The sequence below is a fragment of the Sciurus vulgaris genome (assembly GCF_902686455.1).
Source record: "Sciurus vulgaris genome assembly, chromosome: 3".
Taxonomy (NCBI): domain Eukaryota; kingdom Metazoa; phylum Chordata; class Mammalia; order Rodentia; family Sciuridae; genus Sciurus; species Sciurus vulgaris.
This window is the reverse complement of record NC_136463.1, coordinates 38,095,129-38,115,434: the sequence shown is the minus strand read 5'-3', so window position 1 is coordinate 38,115,434 and position 20,306 is coordinate 38,095,129. Positions and strand designations below refer to the sequence as shown.

At 36.3% G+C, this 20,306-nt stretch overlaps 1 protein-coding gene across 9 annotated transcripts in view; it reads left to right on the top strand.

Annotated features, from left to right (window-relative positions):
- Positions 1–20,306, top strand: part of ACACA (acetyl-CoA carboxylase alpha) — a 273,697-nt gene that overhangs the window by 141,085 nt on the left and 112,306 nt on the right. For 8 of the 9 annotated variants that reach the window (XM_079132069.1, XM_079132077.1, XM_079132074.1 and 5 more), the window contains 6 exons: positions 2,682–2,795; positions 4,012–4,125; positions 4,804–4,893; positions 6,803–6,921; positions 17,116–17,139; positions 19,695–19,838. In XM_079132069.1, the coding sequence (XP_078988195.1) occupies positions 2,682–2,795; positions 4,012–4,125; positions 4,804–4,893; positions 6,803–6,921; positions 17,116–17,139; positions 19,695–19,838 (605 nt within the window). The remainder of the gene's footprint in view (positions 1–2,681; positions 2,796–4,011; positions 4,126–4,803; positions 4,894–6,802; positions 6,922–17,115; positions 17,140–19,694; positions 19,839–20,306) is intronic. The other variant, XM_079132070.1, reaches the window with a different exon arrangement.

The window sequence follows — 20,306 nt, the reverse complement described above, 5'->3', positions numbered from 1 at the left end:
TTGAGGAAACACATCTGCTGACATAAATGTCCTCTGATAGCGTTATATATGTTTACCAGGATTACATGGTAATGCTGGGTTGTTCAGTTGCCCAAAGGAGCCCTGTGTCTAGGATGGAGGGCATGAGCTTCTTGTGGATGAGTGGTTGTAGAGAACACTGGTGGTTTCTTTCTAGACCACCACCTGCCCAGATCAAGGACAAGAGAGTATTAAGGAAGTTATTTCACATATAATTTTTTGGTGCTCACCTTTTTCTGAGTGTTAATGATGACAGCGGAGAAAATTATATTCGAATGGGAAAATTCCAAGTTTGGATGAATTAATGTTAAGTAGTGGTTTATTCATACTATGTTGATTTTTCACATCCCAGAAAAGAATGGTTTCTATGCTTTATCACAAGAAGCCCATGAAGATTGTCAGTCTGTGGTCATGAATGAATAATGACTTTACTTTTAATTTTTCTTAATCTCCATTGTTCACTTTTCTTACAGATACTTTATTTTTTCCTACACTTTCTCCATCTCTTTCTTTCATAATGGAAAAATAAAATGAGAAAATGGTTTCGTATGTTTTGCTTTTTTGTTGTCATTGTTTTGTTACTGAGGTTTGAACCCAAGGAAGTTTTACCACTGAGCTACATCTCCAGCCCTTTTTAATTTTTTATTATGAGACAGGGTCTCACTAAGGTGCTAAGACTGACTTTGAACTTACAATCCTGCTGGCAAAGGCTCCAAGTCGCTGTGATTACAGACGTGTGGCACCATGTCTGTTTTTTTTTTTTTTTTTTTTTTTTTAGTTGTTTGTTTGTTTATTTGTTTTTTAAAGCTGGAACATGATCTATAGTTAAGCAAGAAGATTATTTGATTTTTTTTCCCCTTTATTTCAGTTTAGTTTCGTTTAGGAAACCCAGATTTCCTTCAATGGAAACACATTCTGTCAAGTCTGATATAGGTTGGGAAGGTAATGATTGTGTTATTATTGTGCCATGTTGGCTTTGGTTATTAATGTTGAAACTTTGGTCTGACTATTTGCAAAGTTAGCTGAGTTTTGGTATTACCTAGGGCATACATGTTTTGAGATCTCATGGATCATTCTGATGAATGAAGAAAGTATCTCAGAAAATAATACTTTGCTCTATTAGGAACATTAGGAAAGGAGGGATTTGGGTAGGAAAAACTCGTCTTGGTTTTTCTACCCATTATTATCTATCTGTTCTTTCCTTCTATTTCCTTCTTGTCTCTGGTCATTTATATATTCCCTTGAAATTCTATTTTGCTTATTAGTTCTCAGCAAAAGATGAGACTTTGTTATATTTTCTCCCTCCTCCTTGCTTTTATGCCTATCAAGGATAGGTGAAATAAGTCCTTTAGTATCTGACTACATGTTCAACTGAATCCTGGGCTTATCTTTAACAGTGGTTTTTATTTTTAACACTTACATGAATAAAAACAATACTTGAACTTCCTTAGCCATAAATCATGGGTTTTATGACCCTGGACAGTTGGAACAAATCTCTGGTTGATGATTTGAGGAAGGAGAATTCCATGTTCTGAATCATTTTTCCACACATACATCCAAAAATGTTGGAGAAATCTCCTCAGCATAATAGGGTTAAGTATTCCAAAAGTAGTTTCCTCATTATGTGAAACATATTTTGGTTTTTGAAAAAAGTATTTTGGAAAATGCATGTCTGCCCCAAAGATCAAAGTTCTATGCTTTTATTTACAGTGCTGTGATAAAGTACTATACAGAGTACACCCAAGATGGGGAAGGATAAGTATGAAATAATAAGTATGAAAAGGCAGACATTTAAAAAAGCTGCAGCCATAGTTTTTTCAGCTTTGATGAGAATTACATAGATAATGGATGAATTTTGGGAATAAACTGATATTCTGCTGGTTTCCAGTGGAAATATTTCAGAATACAGTAGGAATTTTTTTTTCTTAACCTTTTTTTAATTTTTAGAAGAGGAGGACCTATACTGAATAAACTGAATCCTATAGTAAGAGCTTGTTTTCTTCCTCCAGTCCAGCTGAGGATTCACCATATTTATATTCATGGAATGATTACTGGTACAGGAACAGGATAAATGATTTTGAATGCAGAATTGCCAGTATATGAGATGGTGTTTTTAGTTAGCCTGTGTTTATAAATGACTTTTTCTTGTGTTTCTGTTTTGCATCCTTGGGATGGTTGTTTTGGGGCTGCTGAACATTTGGTTTGTGGAATTAAAACCACCAGGGTGGCTCCTTTTGCTTTATTCTACCTTTATTTCCAAAATGAGAGAGGGAATAGAAAGGCCTTTAGTCTCTACATCATTTAAAACCTCCTGAAACTTTGAGACATCATATGTTATTTCTTATTCAGAATCCCCTTGACCTCTTTGAGTGATCTCTGATGATTTCTTCTGCATGTTAAAAGTATATTGTTAATTTATAAAGAAATACATTAGAAATTTTGAATTGGAATGATTGAGAGGTTTGGGCTGCTTCTCCTTAGGAGCAGCTTCCTCTGGGATAATATATATCACATTGTTTAGGATAAAAATAATAGGGAGTTTGCATTTTCTCATTAATCCAACTTTGTTTACTTTGTTTTTATTCCCGTATTTCGAAATCCTTTTCCACTGACGTTCTTTTTTTTAACTAGATGTGCACATTCTTTTTCACATTAATAATTAGGATCAGTTGTGCGGCCGGGACCCTACTCTCACTGATGAACTGCTAAATATCCTCACAGAGTTAACTCAACTGAGTAAGACCACCAATGCTAAAGTAGCACTTCGGGCACGCCAGGTAAGGACAATTGTTGCTTATCATAAAGGAGGGATAGTGTTCATAGTTTGGATAGTTCTAGACACAATGAGCTTTTACTCAATAACCTTACGAAGATCATGCAATTTTCTATGTATGTCACATTGCCCTTAGACCAAAGGTTTTCATGTGGTATATGTTATTTTAAAGAGAAAGGAAACAATTTATGTTGACTCTCTAAAATAGGATTCCTTTTCCCATTATAAAATTCTGGTGTTGTTCCCCATCTCCCTAGTAGCCCTGTGATAGTAAACCAGGGTCAGATGGAGGGAAAGAACCGGAGGGAAGGAAATCAATATTTCTTACTTCCCAAAGGGAGCTTAGAAGCAGATGAGAACTTTTAAGTGCATAAGAAATAATCAAGTGTGGAAAGCAGAAAGATAATGAAATGAATCTTAGGCGCCAGCAATCAGAACAACTCCAGAGAAGTCCAGTTAGCTTCACCCTGTAGTGTTCATTTCCATTCCAAAAGGTTTCAGCAGGGAAGCAGAGTTGGTGCTCCCTTTTGTGTTTCATTGCATGGGCATTGACAAGGAAGCAGCATTTTGAAGCTGTTCAGTGACCTTCTGCTTTCTCTACAATTGTATCCATGTCACTGAACTACTCAAAGTTATTGAACCTCTCAGTGACCCGCTGAGGATATTCAGGTCCTACCGTGTCCCTGTTTGTTTGTGACACTGCTTTCACTCTCTCTGCCCCTCACGTGCATTGGTGTTACTTCCTGATGCCTTCTTGGTGCTGAGTACCTAGGGTTGTCAAAGCAGCTTTTCCTAGTCTTTCTGCTTCCAAGTTGCAAAAGGCTGGATATGCTGCATCTACCTTCCTCACAGCTGCTCCCTGCCAGACCTGATTCCCAATTAACAGCTAGTCATGCAGTCCCCAGGACTAGCAGCTTTGCAATGGTAAATCACATGCACTGATGGAACTTGATTGAAGCTGTTTTCTCTCCCTTCCCCCGATTCCCCATGGGAAATTGCCCACAACGCAAATCATGGTGAGAGTCAACTAAGATTCAGTATTTGGTGGCATTGACTTTATGTTACAGGACCTAGAAGTTGTTTTACTTGGTCTCTGTTTTATCTTTGATGCCTGCACTTACAGATTTATATTTATTGCTTTTGTATCAGAGCTACCTAATAGGAGTCTAGAATAATCACTCCCTCAGGAACTTATGCTTCTTATTTTGCTCTCACTCTAGGTTCTTATTGCCTCCCATTTGCCATCATATGAACTTCGCCATAATCAAGTAGAGTCTATCTTCTTATCAGCTATTGACATGTATGGACATCAGTTTTGCATTGAGAACTTGCAGGTATATATAACTCTTTCTTACCACTCTGCACTCTTGTCCCCTCTATTCCCAAACATAGTTCAATTAAGTAATCAATTTTGATTTTCCATGTAATGAAGTTTCATCCTTGACTTTTTAAAATCATTTATACTTATAAATGTTTTTTCATAAAAATGTCATTAGCTTAAAAATGGTTTAGTTTAAAAATCATATAGGCCTGCTTTGATAGAGTGTCCTATTAAAATCTTCATCTCTTATGCTTTTACCTAGAAAGTATTCTAGGTCAGAATTAAGTGGTTGCATTGTTTGATTTCTGATATTTGAATCATATGTATACATAGATGGTTGTTACTCTAGAGACAAAGCTATTTAAATATCATTTAATTTTAATTTTATTTTAATGCTTACCATTAAGCTATATAAATAACCAATTTTAAGAGACTATTGACTAATTTTACTACTAATTGGAAGGACCTTTACTATTTTTTAAACAACATCATTAAAAAATGATAAGAATAGGTAGTAGTATTTTTCCCCTTTTATATCTGAGGAAACCTAGGCTCAGAGAGGTTATGTTCATACATGGTATTCATAGACAGAATTCTTATGGTTTGCTAATTGCTTCAAATGCTAAATATTGTTTACTGAAATTGTTTACTTTTGGAAGTAAATGTTTATGCCTGTCTTCGTACCTTCCAGAAACTCATTCTATCTGAAACATCTATTTTTGATGTCCTACCAAACTTCTTCTATCACAGCAACCAGGTAGTGAGGATGGCAGCTCTGGAGGTGAGTGTTCATGGTTGTTTGACATGATCTCCTTCCTGGTTTCTAGCTGATGTCTTCTGTCTGTTTGACTATTATGACAGTTCTTTTTTTTTGGCCTCAAGGTTGATGGAGTTTTTTGTTTCTTTTTGTCTTTGCAATGCTGGGGATTTTCTCAGTGATGAGGCAAGTGTCCTACCACTGAGCTACACTCCCACTCCATAGGGTTGGTTCTTTTTTTTTAATTTAATTTTTAGTTGTAGATGCACACAACACCTATATTTCATTTATTTATTTTATGTGATGCTGAGATTGAACTCTCATACATGGTAGGCAAGTGTTCTACCATTGAGCCACAACCCCAGCCCCCATAGGGTTGGTTCTTAAATGTAATCTTTTCCTCTGAAAAAAGTACTTTTTGCTCAAGTGTTTGCTCTGAACTAGTCACCTGTTTCTGGTGATTTCCAACTATGGGGAAATAGCTGCCAGCATTTTTCAGTAGTCTCTATTTTCCAGGTATTTGATTTCTCCCATTTTATAATGAATTAAGATTCCCCATAACACAGTAAGTTAAAGAATATGTGGCTGATCAAATTGTGTATGTAACTTTATCATTTTGTGATTCAAACCAAATTAAAATGTACTTTAGTTATATTTTGAATTATCAAGCAGCTCTTATAAAATATTGCCTCATAGGAAAGAAAGTATTTAATAAACTGTGGTTTAGATGTTTTACTTTTTCTCATTTACATTTATAAAATAAAACAAAGTGAGATTCTGAGAGTTTATGTGACTTGTCCAACACTTACATAGATAATGAGTTGAGGAGTTTGCATTTGAACTCAGGTCATTCTGACTCCAAATGCTTTTCTGTTTCCACTACAGTACTCTATCTCATTAAGCACAAAAATTGCAAGCTCTGAATACTACCTTGAAATTGTCAAGTAGATATTTTTAAGGTGGGGAAAAGGAGCATGTTGGATGATTTTATGTAATAAAACATCACCATAGTGTGTTGCTAGCTCTTTTGAGTTTTTATTTGTATTGTGGGTAAAATGTAAACTATACTACTCAGTAAATAAAGTATATTTGAAATATATGTGTTTTTTCAGGGCTTTCATATCTTTTACTGAGAAACTTCCTTATATGCTTCATGTGTGGATGGAATCCCATGTAGCATTTTTTATGCATGACAAATTGAGTGTACATAAGGATGGACTGTTTTTGCTGAGATGTTGTCTATTGCTGTTTCTTTAACTCTTATTTAGTGTGTTTGAAGTATTATATGTCAAATTATGCCTCACTGCTTTTGCCTAAAGTTGAGAATCTAAATAATCCAAAACTGATTTTGGGTAGTAGGGTTTAAAAAAAAAAAAAACAAGATATAAGATAGTAAAAGAGTTGCGCTGTACTGCACCTACTTTCATCTTCTGTCTTCTCTCCTAAGTGAAGTGGAATGAACACCTCTCATTTTTTTCACTGCTTGCTTTTGTCTTCTGTTGAAATGATCATGCTTAATAAATTAGTAGTCATGGTTCTATAATGCTCTCTTAAAGATCAAAACTTCTCCAGAATTTAGGTTAGTGTGAAAGGTTACTGAGCACTTAGAGGTATCCAGCAGAGGCAACCAAGTCTTATTTTCACTTATATTCATGGATATAGTTTTAAAATTCCATCTTCATTAATTAATACATGTATATATGTATAGGGTCTTTGGACCTGTCTCACCACAGACCATCACCTTCTTTATAAGGCTATCTTTTTCCTGGTCTAGCCTTCTCTTCATTTCTACTTTTCTTTTCTTTTTTTTTTCCGGTGCTGGGGATTGAACCCAGGGCCTTGTGCTTGTGAGGCACGCACTCTACCAACTGAGCTATCTCCCCAGCCCCATTTCTACTTTTGAAGTTTATTTACAGAAGATACTTTTTACCAGGTGTATGTTCGAAGAGCTTACATTGCCTATGAACTTAACAGCGTACAACACCGCCAGCTTAAGGACAACACCTGTGTGGTGGAGTTTCAGTTCATGCTGCCCACATCACATCCAAACAGGTGAGTTTGAGCTGGTATGTGTGCCTAAGCCAGTCAGAGGCCTATCAGCAGGAGAGTTAGGGGAGTAATGGGTATGGCAGTTCCATGTTTTTTAGCCAGAAATTTAGAGTGAAAAATGAACAGATTTGAACCATACGAGAAGAACCCTTTTGTTGTCCAGTCTAGTTAAGATAAAAATTTAGGATTATTGTGTTCATTCTTGCTTGTATTATGTCATTGAAGAAACAATGCCTTCCTTTTTTCTTTTTACTAGCGTATTTCTTATTGGAACTTTGCCAGAAAATCACTTTAAAAAAAAAAAAAAAACTTGGGTGGAATTGCTTTGCCTTTTTATGTGTTTGCTATGGGTTGAAGTTATACTAGAGCCAGTTTTATTTTCTCCCTAAAAATACCTGAATTTAACAGTTGTAATTCAATCCGTGTTTTAAAAATCACACTTCAGTACCAAACTTAAATTACTTAATTGGCCATGCTAATTCTATTATTCTTCCTTTCCTAAGACCTTTAAAATGTACGTATGAACATTTGTTTCAGTATTGCTTTGATTTTAAAATGAAAATACTTATTTATCTTATTCCTCATTTTTAAAAACTATACATAGATATTTTTAACTTCACACACACATATGCTCATCCCTTCCTGGTTTTTTTTCTTTTCTTTTTTTTTTTTTTTTTTTTTTTTTTTTTTTTTTTTAGTAATACCATAGGAAATATAAATACACAGCCAATCTTAACCTGCCCCTCTCCATTTCTTCTTTATGGCCTTTGGTTCTTTGCTTGGTATTACAAAGTACTATGTCTTTGGGGATCCTTAGTTATAGACACCAGAAATGGTTTTGTTCGGAATTGCCACTTCACCCAAAGCAGTAGAGCCTTTCTGGAGACAAAGAAGTCTGTGCTGAGACTTTTGGCCACTGGATGCCACTGTTGATCCAGCAGAGATCGGCAGATGAGCAGAGGCATCTTCAGAAAAGTATCTCTCTTCTTTGTCTCAGAAGATCCTTTCACTTCCCTACCTCAAAAATGCCTTATGGCTGGCAGAGAAAAGCATATATCCTTGATTTAGCAAGCATCTCTCGGTACATTTTTGCCTCCATGGATTTCAGAATCTCATTTTCTAGAAACGAATGGTTGTCCTTCAGCGAACAGGGAAGTACTCATGGCACACATGGGCTCAGCACTCAGTCTTCTTTCTTTTCCTGCATTCCTTGAATAATTGTAGAGAACTACATGCTATACTAATGCTCTTTGTAATTCTCAAGACAATCTCCCTTTCTTCCTACTTTCTACTACCTCTTCCCTTTGGGCAGTGATTTGTAGTCAGCCTACAGGGCTGCCTCTGATTTCCTTCCCTCCTCATTGCTCCCCTGTCTTTCTGAATTGCTCTCCCTGTCTTACTTTTTTTATTTGAGACTCTGTCCAGTTTGGTGAGGGAAAGTTGACTAAAAAAATGAAGGAAATTCTTAAGTGCTTTGTTAAAAAATCTTACTTTTCCACATCAAGAGTATGAATTTCAGTCCTTATATCGTTTCAAAACTATATCCTTGTCCCTCACACATCTGAGATGTACACACCCCTATTGATAATGAACAGACTTGAATTGATCTATTTTCTATAGTCTCTAAAGTCTTCCCTGGTTAGGTTTGTAATTTTATTTTTCTTTTTTGAGGGAAGGGTACTTGGGATAAACCCAGAGGTGCTTTATCAAGGAGCTACATTTCCAGCCTTATTTTATTTTTTAATTTAAGACAGAATCTCACTAAGTTGCTTAGTGCCTCACCAAGTTGCTGAGGCTGACCCTGAATTTGTGATCCTGCTGCCTCAGCCTCCCAACTAGGATCACTGGTGAGTGCCACCATGCCCAGCTTTATTGGTAATTTTAAAGTTGCTGGAATATTATTACTATTTATATAGGTGTAAAGGTAAAAAGGAATACAAAATAAGAAAAGATAATCTTCTTGAAAGCCAGGAAAATCTTAAAATTGCTTTAATCCTGTTTTTTTTTGTTTTTTTGTTTTTTTTTTTAAGATCTATAGTCCTTTTGGTAGTTTAGGATCAGATTTGATCAGAAAATAGTATACCCATTGGGAGACTCAGGTTCAGGAAGATCACAGGTTCAAATCCAGCCTCAGCAATTTAGCAAGGCCCTTCGCAATTTATCAGGATCTTGTCTCAAAATAAAAAATAAAAAAGGTTTGGGGATGTGGCTTGGTGTGAAGCATCCCTCAGTTCAATCCCTTAGTACTGTGGGGGGAAGGGAAGGATAACTTATTCAGACAGTTAGTATAGATTTGCTACTTGGATTTAGTTTTCTTAGACTCTATATTTGCTTGCAAATACAATTTGGAGTTAAATCACATGCCACAAGTTAAGGGCTCAGTTTCTACAAAACTGCCCCAACTTCAAAGGGTCCACAAATGGAGTCCCCAGGTCACCTGCACTTTTAATCAACTGGCTACAAAGTTGGGGGTTCCCATAATCTCCTCAGGTCAGTAATTCCCTAGAACAACTCACACAACTTTAAGCCTTACAGTTTTATTATGAAGATTATAGATCAGGACCACCTGAATGAAGAGACACACAGGGGCAAATCTGCATTGGAGGGATCTCAAACACAGCTTCCTTGTTCTTTCTTTATGGGATCAGGACATCTATGTGTTCACTAATGAAGAAGCTCCCTGGAACTTCAATGTCAAGTTTTCATGAGGGTTTAATTTCATAGGCATGATTGATGAAATCATCATGATTAAACTCAATCTCCCCTCCCAGAGATCAGGCTGACTCAAAGTCTCAACTCTAATCACATAGTTGGTTTTTCTAGTGACCAGCTACCATTCTGAGTCATCTGATTTCATCTCTTACCATAAACTCATGTGTGCTTCCAAGAAGCTCATGGATAACAAAGACTCTCCTATAACTTAGTAAATTCTAAATGTTTAGAGCCTGTCTCCCAGTAACTAAGAGCAAAGACCAGTTAAATTCCTTATTATATAATGAATCTACTCACTTTAAAAAAGGGGGGCTGGGGATATAGCTCAGTTGGTAGAGTGCTTGCCTTACATGCACAAAGCCCTGGGTTCAGTCCCCAGCTCCACCAAAAAAAAAAAGGTTAGCTACTTTTGAATCAAGTACTTTACTTTTTTTTACAACTCCATTATTTTTTCAACCCTTTTTTTGGTAATTATATATGAGTACATGCGCACAATGTAACAATACAATTGGACCAATTTGGCTCCCCAGCACTTCCCTCCTCCCTCCCTCCCTCCTACTCCCATCCCTTTCCTCTATTCTACTGATCTCTCTAATTTTCATGAGATTCCCTCCACTTTCTTTTCCTTTTTCCTCTTTAACTTCCACATATGCCAATTCCATTTTTTTTTTTTAATTTTTTTTATTCCTTTCTCTTCTAATGATTCTCAGAATTTTTTGAGTAGTATTTTGAAAATACATGTAGTGGGGTCCTGGCTGCTAAGATCTGATTCATTTTGTATTAGAATCCATTTAATACAATAAATACATTTAAAAGACTGCTTTTTTGCAGAGCACCTTTGATAAAAATTCTGATAACACTGTAATTGAGAATCACTACTTCTAGTGATTTTGTCCAGTAGAAACCTAATGCAAGCGACATATGTAATTTTAAATTTTCTATTCACTTTTAAAAGGGTAAAAGAAACATAATAGTAATGACATTTATTTGACCCAATGTATGCAAAACACCATTTCAATATGTAGTAAAAATTATCAATGAGATATTTTATACATAATTTATAGCATATCTCAATACAGACTAGCCACATGGCTAGTTACTGCCATGTTGCTCAGTTCAAATCTAGACCAAAAATTAATCGGACAATCACATTGAGTTCTCTGTTTTGTTAATGGTAGAAGAAGGAAAAAACAAACAAAAAACTCTTTTATTCTTATATTGCTTGTCTTGGTAATTATAGGAATTATCCAACCTAATACTATAGATACTATATTGCATGCTTTAACAATTATTCTGTGAGAATAAGATAATAAGCATATGCATCATAATATATTTTACTTATCAGTGCAAAACAGATTATAGTATTTTTCTCAGTTGGGGTTAATAGACCAAACATTCTTTGGAAAGAAAACAATTTTTTAACCAACTTTTTTGCATTATCCTTCCTGGCACTTGATCTTCACATTCCTAGCCAGTGTTCATTTGAAGTAGACTAAATTTGTCATTAGAAGTATTTTTGTAAGCTGTAATATGAAAACCAGAGGACAATTTCTTACTGTGCATGGGGTCATCTGGTGGAATTCTACTTCTGTAGTTTGTTTTTGACTAGTGATTTAATCCCCATGGGTTGGGATGAAATATGGTTCTCTGTCTGCAAACTGACAGCAGTAGAGTATTTTTTCAGGAAAATTCCTTAGGTGCCTTTTGGACAAAAGGCCTATGTCTCATTTCAATTTTTAAAGAAGTGGGCAAAATACATTTCAAATGAGTAGGGCAGCTCTAAGAAGGTAGAAGATATCTCCTTTTAGCATATTTGGGCAGTTGCAGTGTGGCCAGCATGTTTGGTACCTTTTTATTTTTATTTTAATCCATCATAGACCTTGTATTACTTTATACTTACTTTATTTTTCTGAATACTTTGTATTTTTTTCTAGCATTTCTCTCAATTTTTTTTTTAAAGGTCGATTATTAGATTATTTCTAATCCCTATGACTTCCTGCTTCTTTTTGTTGCTAGGCATTCTTCTGTCAGAGTATGTTATCTGTTTCTTGACTTTCTTCCCAAGACTTTAAAATTTTTTCTGGAAACTGTAGTTATAACCTATTTGGTATTCCTGGGTGTTCTTCATCAGAGGATCCTATTATTAGAACTTCACTCAGGGAAGCTCCTGGTCTGGATTTATCCTTCTCTTCCTAAATTTCCTTCACTTGAACAACAGTTTAAGAACAGTTGGAAACCTGGGCTGGTGGTGTACTCAGTGGTATAGCAGTTGCCTAGCATGTGTGAGGCCCTGGGTAACATCCTTATTAGCACCTGGCCAAAAGAAAGAATAATATTAGTTAGAATCATATATATATATGATTATATATATATATATATATAATATATATATATATGACAAGTGTATATTTTGGTGTGTTTCCTTTTTTACCTTCTTAGCATTTAAAGACTGTGTTCTATTATATATGAAATGTTTTGAAGGGAGGGATTTTTTTTTTTAAGATGACTTATAGCCAGATAGCAATTGCTCTTTAAGGAGACATGTATGAGTTTCTTCAGTCATTTTCTTGGTACAGGAACAGTCAGGATGGCTTGTCTACTTCTAGGACCTAATTTTCTTGTCTAAGATTCTAGAAGCCCAACACTTTAGTGAGTTTAGCTAGATTTTTATGGGTTAATCCTGGAGTTTAGACTATATGTTTCAACATTCCTTTTCTCTTTCTTTTTAACAGTGAGTCTCAGGGTTTAGAGCCCAACTTGTGTTTGTGTGTTTCCCACCCCCTAGAATTACTCACTGATGCTAGAAAGGCAAAAGCTCGTTACACTGAGGCAGTATCCTGAATGCCTTTGTTTTTGACAATTCACTGAATCATTTGACATTCAGGATTTCACTTAGCTTTGGGCATATTAAATGCCTCAGAATAATTTGGAAACAAATTTTTCATTGATCCTATGAATTTAATACTCTAAAAGATAACTATTTATACAAACATGTAAAGTACATTGCCCCATACACACTGTGGCTATGCATATGGCTTTGTATATTTTGATGGTCTGGGAGTAAAAATCTTAAAACTCCAAAAGATTTTTATGTGTAATACACACTAACAAACATGGGTTATTTTAAAAACTTTGAATGTATGATTTAAATAAGGAACATCAACATTGAGGTAGAATAAGGAAGTATACTTTGTTGTACATTTCTGTACATATATAATGGATAAGGACCTATTGATATTCATTTCTACTTCTTAGATGGAAATTCATGCTTTTGTTAAGTTGGGTTGCATTGTACCTTCTCTGCTGTTTGCTCCTTGTGAATTTGGCCTTCTGTGTTATGTTTTAACTGAAGTACTTTCCTTTTCTCTTGCCTTTTATCCAGAAGAGGTTGACTGTGTTCTCCCCTGATAACATATATTTTGGTCATGACTGGATTTAGGCTGCTTGGCATTTTCAGTGTTTAGCTGTCAGTGGATGGCCTCTGGACCTTCTTTTTATTTGTGAGGAAGGTTAAAAATCAGAAGCCTTTCACATGACTAATCAACAGCCTGCTGCCATTCTTGAGAATTCTGATAATCTTTGACACCAGAGATTAGACCCTTCTTTGGATAGTACTAAGACACTCAAAAGTCATCTAACTTGTAGCATTTTTTAGTAGTGGAGCACTTGGTTGTAGTTAGCGGCCAGAATGAGCTATAAATAAATAAAATCCTACAGTGTTTGCTTCCTTGACTCAGGGTAGTCTGCTGATAAGATGCAAGCATCTGGCAGAAGAGAAGATTCTCAGCAGGTTTAAGTGCTTACCAAAGTGCTTTCCTGGATCCATGGCTCAGCCTCTAGTCTCTGCTGTGTTATTTTGGCACTCTAGACTTGTAAGATTGGAGAGTTGAGTTTAAAACTCTCAGTATATCATTAGGGTAGCCCAAGGTCCCTTCTTGTCAAGGAAGACTAGCTGATTCCAGGGGGAAGGAAAAGCATAATCCAGGGCACCTGTAAATCCCTGTAGTTTTGTGCTGTGGGTTTGTAGCTAATTATACGACAGGCAGCTGGAATATGCTATAGCCCTGTTGGCGTGCTTGTTTCAGAAAGAGCGAAATCTTCCAGCAGAGCAAAGAAGGGGCTTTGGAAGGGCTGCAAATGAATGAAGCAGCAATCATTTTATTGTAAACTAATGCTTTGCAGTAGAATCTGGGCATCTGAACTGCAAGTGTGTATAGGGATGAGGGTGTGCCAGTAGAAATACATGTTTCAAATGTGTTTTACAGCTCTTGATTTGGATTCTCCTGCAGATACAGTCACACAAGGAGACCACCACTGGTCACAGCCAGTCAAATTGCTCTTTCTCCTATGGTACTGCTGTTAGTGACTGCTAGTAGGTTATTCAACTGACCTCTTCTGATTCTGCTTTGCTGCCTGATTTCAAAAGATTTGCCCTATCCTGGCTTTCGGTCACAGCTTGATGTAACCACTGCTTGTTTGCATGCATCCCCATCATTTTCATATAGGGTCTTTTTTTTTTCTTCTTCAAGTTAGAAGGCAAAAGAATAGGGAGCATTTTTATATAATAAAAGATTTATGTAGGGCCAGCTAGACTCAAGCAAAATGAAATTCAGTTGGAAGGAATGGTAAAAAGGCTCAAAGAACTTGTGACTGCCAGAGAAGTCAGTGTTTCTTAAATTAAAGAAGGTTCAGCTAGCAGGCAGCAACTCTGACTTTGCATTCATATTGAAGCAGGCTTTCCAGCCATGCTGGGCAGGCAGATCAATAAAATCAGAGGTGACTTAATGCCAAGAACCTCAGAATTCAAAGGATTTCTCTTGTCCTTCTTTAAAGTCTGTATTGATGTGGAATGCTAACTTCAGGAGCAGGGATGAGAAAATGCCAGGTCTAGATGCTGATTTATTGACACCATGTTGAACAATGTCCTTGGAAAGCATTCACTTTGATTTCTCAGTTATCATATCTGTAAAATGGAACTAATTTACTAGAAGGAAAGTTATTCCAATATTTTTCAAAACATGTGAGAAGATTCATCATAATAAGTACTTTAAATAATCCAAATAGCAGATTTGGGAAGTGAATTTATGTTCCATTTATATACTTGAAAATATAATTGATTGCATTATAGAGATGGATCACTTTTGCTATTTTTGCATGAGGAGTAGGCTGTGGAACATGGTGGATTTTATTTTATTTTTAGCCACATAAATGGAATATTTGACTCATTTTTGCACAGACCATGGATCTAGCCTTCTGGTGTATCACAGTAGTATGCAGTATGCTGCATTTGTCACATTCTTAAGATGATAAAATAGCCTGTGTAGGTGGAACAAAATTGCCTTTGTAGGATAATAAAATATATAAGTGAGCAATATGGACACGGCTAAACATTTACCTGTTATATAAACAGTTTATCCTTCCTTTGCTACTCATCTCTGTTCTGACGCCATTAATTCTTATTCTACCAAAGAGGATAAGCCAGCTCTAAATTTGCCTCTTACATGATTGATTTGGAGGACATCCCTTTAAAAATTGTAGATATTAGGTTTTTAGTGTTTTGTTTTATTTTGTTTTTTAACCCCATAGTGTGTATGGTGCATAATTCCCATAACAAAGCAGCAGGGGGCTCCATCTGAGAGCTGGAGACTTGATGATGTAGAAGGGCTGGCTTTTTCTTGGTGGTGTTCTTTTCAATTTAGGCCCCTTTCTCTGGAAAACTTAGCCATCATCCTGTGAAGACTCCCAAAGGAATTAGAGTGTAGCTATAGAAGCAGTAAGACCATTTTATTAGTTTAAGAAATTGGTTAACAGTTGAGATGTTACTGGTTTCTAAACTCCAGGAACCTGCATGAATAGTCCCTGAAATTGCTTTGGTTGTAGGGTTCTTTCTGAACTGAGGTTCATGGTAAGAGACTGTGCAAATAACCCCATTATTTAGAATCTTTTGTATCTTAAAAGGAACTCCGGTTACCACCTGCAGTTTTAGTTTTTTGTTCAGTTACATCTCCCTCTCATTTATCTATGCATACTTTTTGTGTTATTCATGAGGGCCTAGTGCATCATGATAACTGAGAATCTTTTATAAAATAAGACCCATTTTCCTGAGTGAGAGCTCATGGAATTCAGATAGGAGAAGTTCAGGTTTTTGTACTTGGAGTTTGCTCTTGCTGCCTTATGAATTCACTCTGTGATACAGGTTTGATGCAAGGGGCATTGCTACCCACAAATCACATGAGGTATACAGTTTGTGTGCAGTGATATGTCACAGCTTTTTATTTATATGGCCAGCTCAGTCTTTTCTGCTCCTTTCACTGCCGTGGCAAGTGCATCACTTTCCTCCCTCTATCCTCCTTCCCACATATCATCAGCACCACCCACTATGTTCTGCCTATTAAGTCCTCTGTGTGCCAGAAAACTCCAACGATGATTAAATGCTGATCAAAGAATGTAAGAAGGTTAAGATAGCAACCAGTCAACCACTTTTCATTGCCCCAAAATTGTGGGTGGGCCAAGTGGGTAAGTGGGCAAAAATATAACTTTGCCCACTTACCATTGAAAATAAGGATTTTTATTTGATTGTGTATCAGTTGGGGAAATGACCGATGTTAAGTTTTTTAAGATATAGTGACAAAGAGAACACGAGAGACTTGCCTTATTTCCCATTTTATCCTAGACTTTATTTGATGATTTTGGCACATTCTTTATGAGAAAGTTCGAGGGCTAGCCAATTTTTGGTAGAGTTTTATTTATGAGAGGTCTATAGTTTTTAAGCTAACAGTCATTTAAAAAATAATTATTACCCTAAATTCATTTAATTAAAAAGTATTAATTAATTTGAACCAATTATATCACTCTAGTGATAGAATCACTTATCATCACATCCCAGCATGATTTTCAGTTTAAGCTCCTATGGCACAGAGTACCCTCTGCTCCTCTCCCCACAGAAGCAAGGGCATGACTGAAAAACTGGGAACTCAGATCACTGGATTCTTTTCCTTAGAAGAGAATTTGTAGGTCCATCACAAATTATAGAAAAACAATCAAAGTGTAGGAGAAACTGTGGAATCAACTTCTCTTATTATACCTTTAATATAATAGAAACAAGAAATGAGCCTTTAGTTATCTTGTCAAGAATTATATTTTGTGTTGTAGCTTAATATAATATACCCTATAATATAGCTTGAATTAATTTTCATTATTTTGTGTTTTACCAGTACTCTGAATAATTGTTTTATAATAGAGTTATTTTGAAAAGTCCATGGCAAATACATTTTGACCCTTTCCTCAACAGCTGCTGTGGAGAGGTAGGTCAGGAGACATGCCTCTTTGGAGGCACCCTGGGGGTTGAAGGGTAATGAGCACTTAATTATGTCTGCTGAATGCCAGAGCAGAGCTCCTTTTGACTGGTCTGTATCTACTTTGACAGTTCTTTTATGATGGCTTTCACTAACCTATCAGTAACTAACTGTGGTTGTTTAATTACAGAGGGAACATCCCCACGCTAAACAGGTACCGTATGTTTAGTTTCTTTTCCAATTAAAAGCACCTTTTTTTTTTTTTTAAATAACTTAGAAAGTGAAACCAGGAAAAGTAATGCTATATTTGATAAGTTAATGTGTTATGTTCTGCTAGAGAGTCCTGAGCTCCTCTTTGGACAGACTAAATTATTCTTTCTGTTTGGAAAACATGCCTTCAACTTTTCTTCAGCTGTTCAAAAAGCAGTCCTTGAGAAGCGTCAGTATGGAAAAACTCCCACTTAACTGTATGTGATAGGGAGTTTGTCTGCCCGATGTTCAGCTTTACTGGAAATATCTTTTGTTAAGTTCTCTGTCTAGTTTGGGACTTTCAGGAGAAATTCCTAAGGTTACTTCTATCTGCAAATTGTTCACAGTCTTTTTCAATTTTTAGTTGCTCTCATTCATTTCTCCGTGAAGAGGAGTGCAAATCCAGAAATAGCTGATTTCATGTTTTATTAGTTTGTTAGCTATTTTTCTGAAATATTAGTTTCATAATTATTTGAAAGTCAAGTTTTTATTTTAAAACAATAATAAGGTGAACATTGGAAAAATATATTTAGGTTTTTATATTTTCAGCCCTGTGAAGAGATTTCTAGGCCAGTGTAACACAACTGATTTTTAGTACTTTGTGTACCTCCTGTCTTTCGAGCCAAGCAAGGTAACATAACACAAGTTTGAGAGGATAGCAATTTGGCTTGGAGTTGAATCTACAAAATGTGTAGATAATGTTACATGTGAAAATATTTATAGGTTTACATTTATTTTGTACCTCTCCCTTTAAGATATTAGGCAATCAAAGCTCATCACAGCTTTAGAGCCCAGTTGAGACGTGGAGAAGAAAGGTAGTGTTTTTATAGGATCCTCCTGTCTCCCCTTAGAAGGTGAACTTGGTTCTTTCTGCCTGCCCTTAGCTGTGCTGGCCCACAAGTGTGGTAGTGAAGGGAAACTGAATAGTGTATATTTCCCATGGGGTTCAGTCTAGTGAAAAAGATATTAACCCCCCATGTTTACTACAAATGCAGCCTGTTGATTTTGTAGAGGGAGTTCTATTTAAATGTTTTCAGGAATCCTTGTATCTTTTCTGTGTAATACCACACAGGTAGAAAAATACCTCACAAACTTGCTCCTTGAGTAAATATATTTCATGATCCTAGTGGTTAATACAGCCCATAATCCCAGTTTCTAGTAAGCTCCATGTGTAAGACTTGCTTGATGTGTGTTTCATTTGTTTGTTTCACTCACGGTTTCAATGGTTTCCTCTCCCACTCTGCCTTTCTATTCCCTAGTATTGTGAAAAGATGACATACTGTTTTCGTAGTCATCATTTACCAGAGGAATGAAAGCCAGGAGTGTCAGTCTCTATAGTCTGTGTGAGCAGCATTTCCATCGTATAAAGAATTCCATTGCCTTTTACAAGTATGATTTGCAATAGGATGCAGTAAATACCCAGGTCTCAAGTTCACATTGCTGGCTGTCTTCCTCCTGCAATCTGCAGGTGGTATACTTCAAGATTTTGAGGCAAAGTGCAGGTGCCATTGCCTCACTTTGAACTTGCTTCAGATCATTATGTCAGTAACACGTCAGGCAAATCCTGGAGACGTCCTTTAGCTTGGTCCTTCCTAACAGGCTGTCCTGATTAACTGGGCATTCAGAAATACTTTGCAGTATTATTTATCAGTACATACTTCTGAGGTGCGTCAAGGAATATTTAGATTCATTATGGTTTAGATTGAACAAATCAGTTCAATTCTCTCCAAGCATCTCCATTTAGCAACTATTTGCCATGCTTACACATACTTTGAGACCCATGCTCTGCCCTTTTGTATCTTGCTGGAAATTATTAAGAGCCTTCAATGAAGATATTTTTGCTTTGGTATAGAATTGTTTAAATATAAAAAGGAAAATTTGTAATTTGGGGTTGAAAAATGTCTCTCTTTTAAAAAGAGAGAACTATAATCTTAACTATTCCTATCAACCCATTAAAGGAAAAGGTAAATACCTCAGTAAAGTTCATTTTATAGACAGACTTGTTTCTCTACCATAAATAATGCTTTTATAATGATTTGCTAAACCATTCCATTCTTCTTAATTAGAATTATTATTTTACATACATATGTTTACCTATCTATATCTGTGAATACTTAACCTATCACAGTTCCTAGAGAAAAAATGCCTTCAGTGTATTATAATTACTTGGTTTGTACTTCCTTTTAAAGGAGGGAATTTTGGGGGAGGGGGAAGATGCAGTATGGTTTTTAACCCCTATGTGCTATTCATTCATCAGTTACGTCATGGCATGAAATTCCTGACAGGACTTGTGTTTCTACTTGAAGAAATTTTTGAATGATAAAAATTTAGTTTGTATGGGGAAATTCAAATGAAACATGAATGTAATAAGACAACCTTGTCCGTAGTGGGCAAAAAACCATATCTGCTCTGCAACCTGACCCTACTTCAGAGTTTTCTCCTATCTTTTCCCTGTTGTTACTCTCCCAACCCTCGTCCCTACCCTTCTTGTCTAATGAACTTGATTGAATTGCCATTTAGAATGTCCTTCTCCTCCAACCTCAACCACTATGGCATGACTCATGTAGCTAGTGTCAGTGATGTGCTGTTGGACAACTCTTTCACACCACCGTGTCAGCGAATGGGCGGAATGGTCTCTTTTCGGACTTTTGAAGATTTTGTCAGGTAAGATATTGTGGAACTGTGTTTGTACAAGGGGAGCCATGGATCTCTCTATTTTGGGGTCTCACCTCCCCCAGAATGGCCATGAACTAGTTAAGGAGGTATCATCCTCATTGTGTATGCCCTCAGAGAAGTATATATCCTTACATTTCCACCTCTCATTCAGACTCTACAAGCCTCTGCTTGTAGTATGAGCCTGGTCAGAAAAAAAGAAACAGACAAAAATCATCTTTTCCTTAGAAGCTAACAGAAGAAGCTGTCTGCTCTGTGATGAGTGAAATGTCAGGAGAAATTAAACACAACACTAGAGTGAGCCCCACCAGAGACGATACATCTTTTGATTAAATGCATTCAGCATCTATCTCTTGATGTATACTGATGCATTACCCTAGGGGGAGGGGTAATTACATTGGTCTGTCACTGCTTCAGTCCCAGGCTCTTTCTGTTACTTTAAGACTGATGATGACAGCA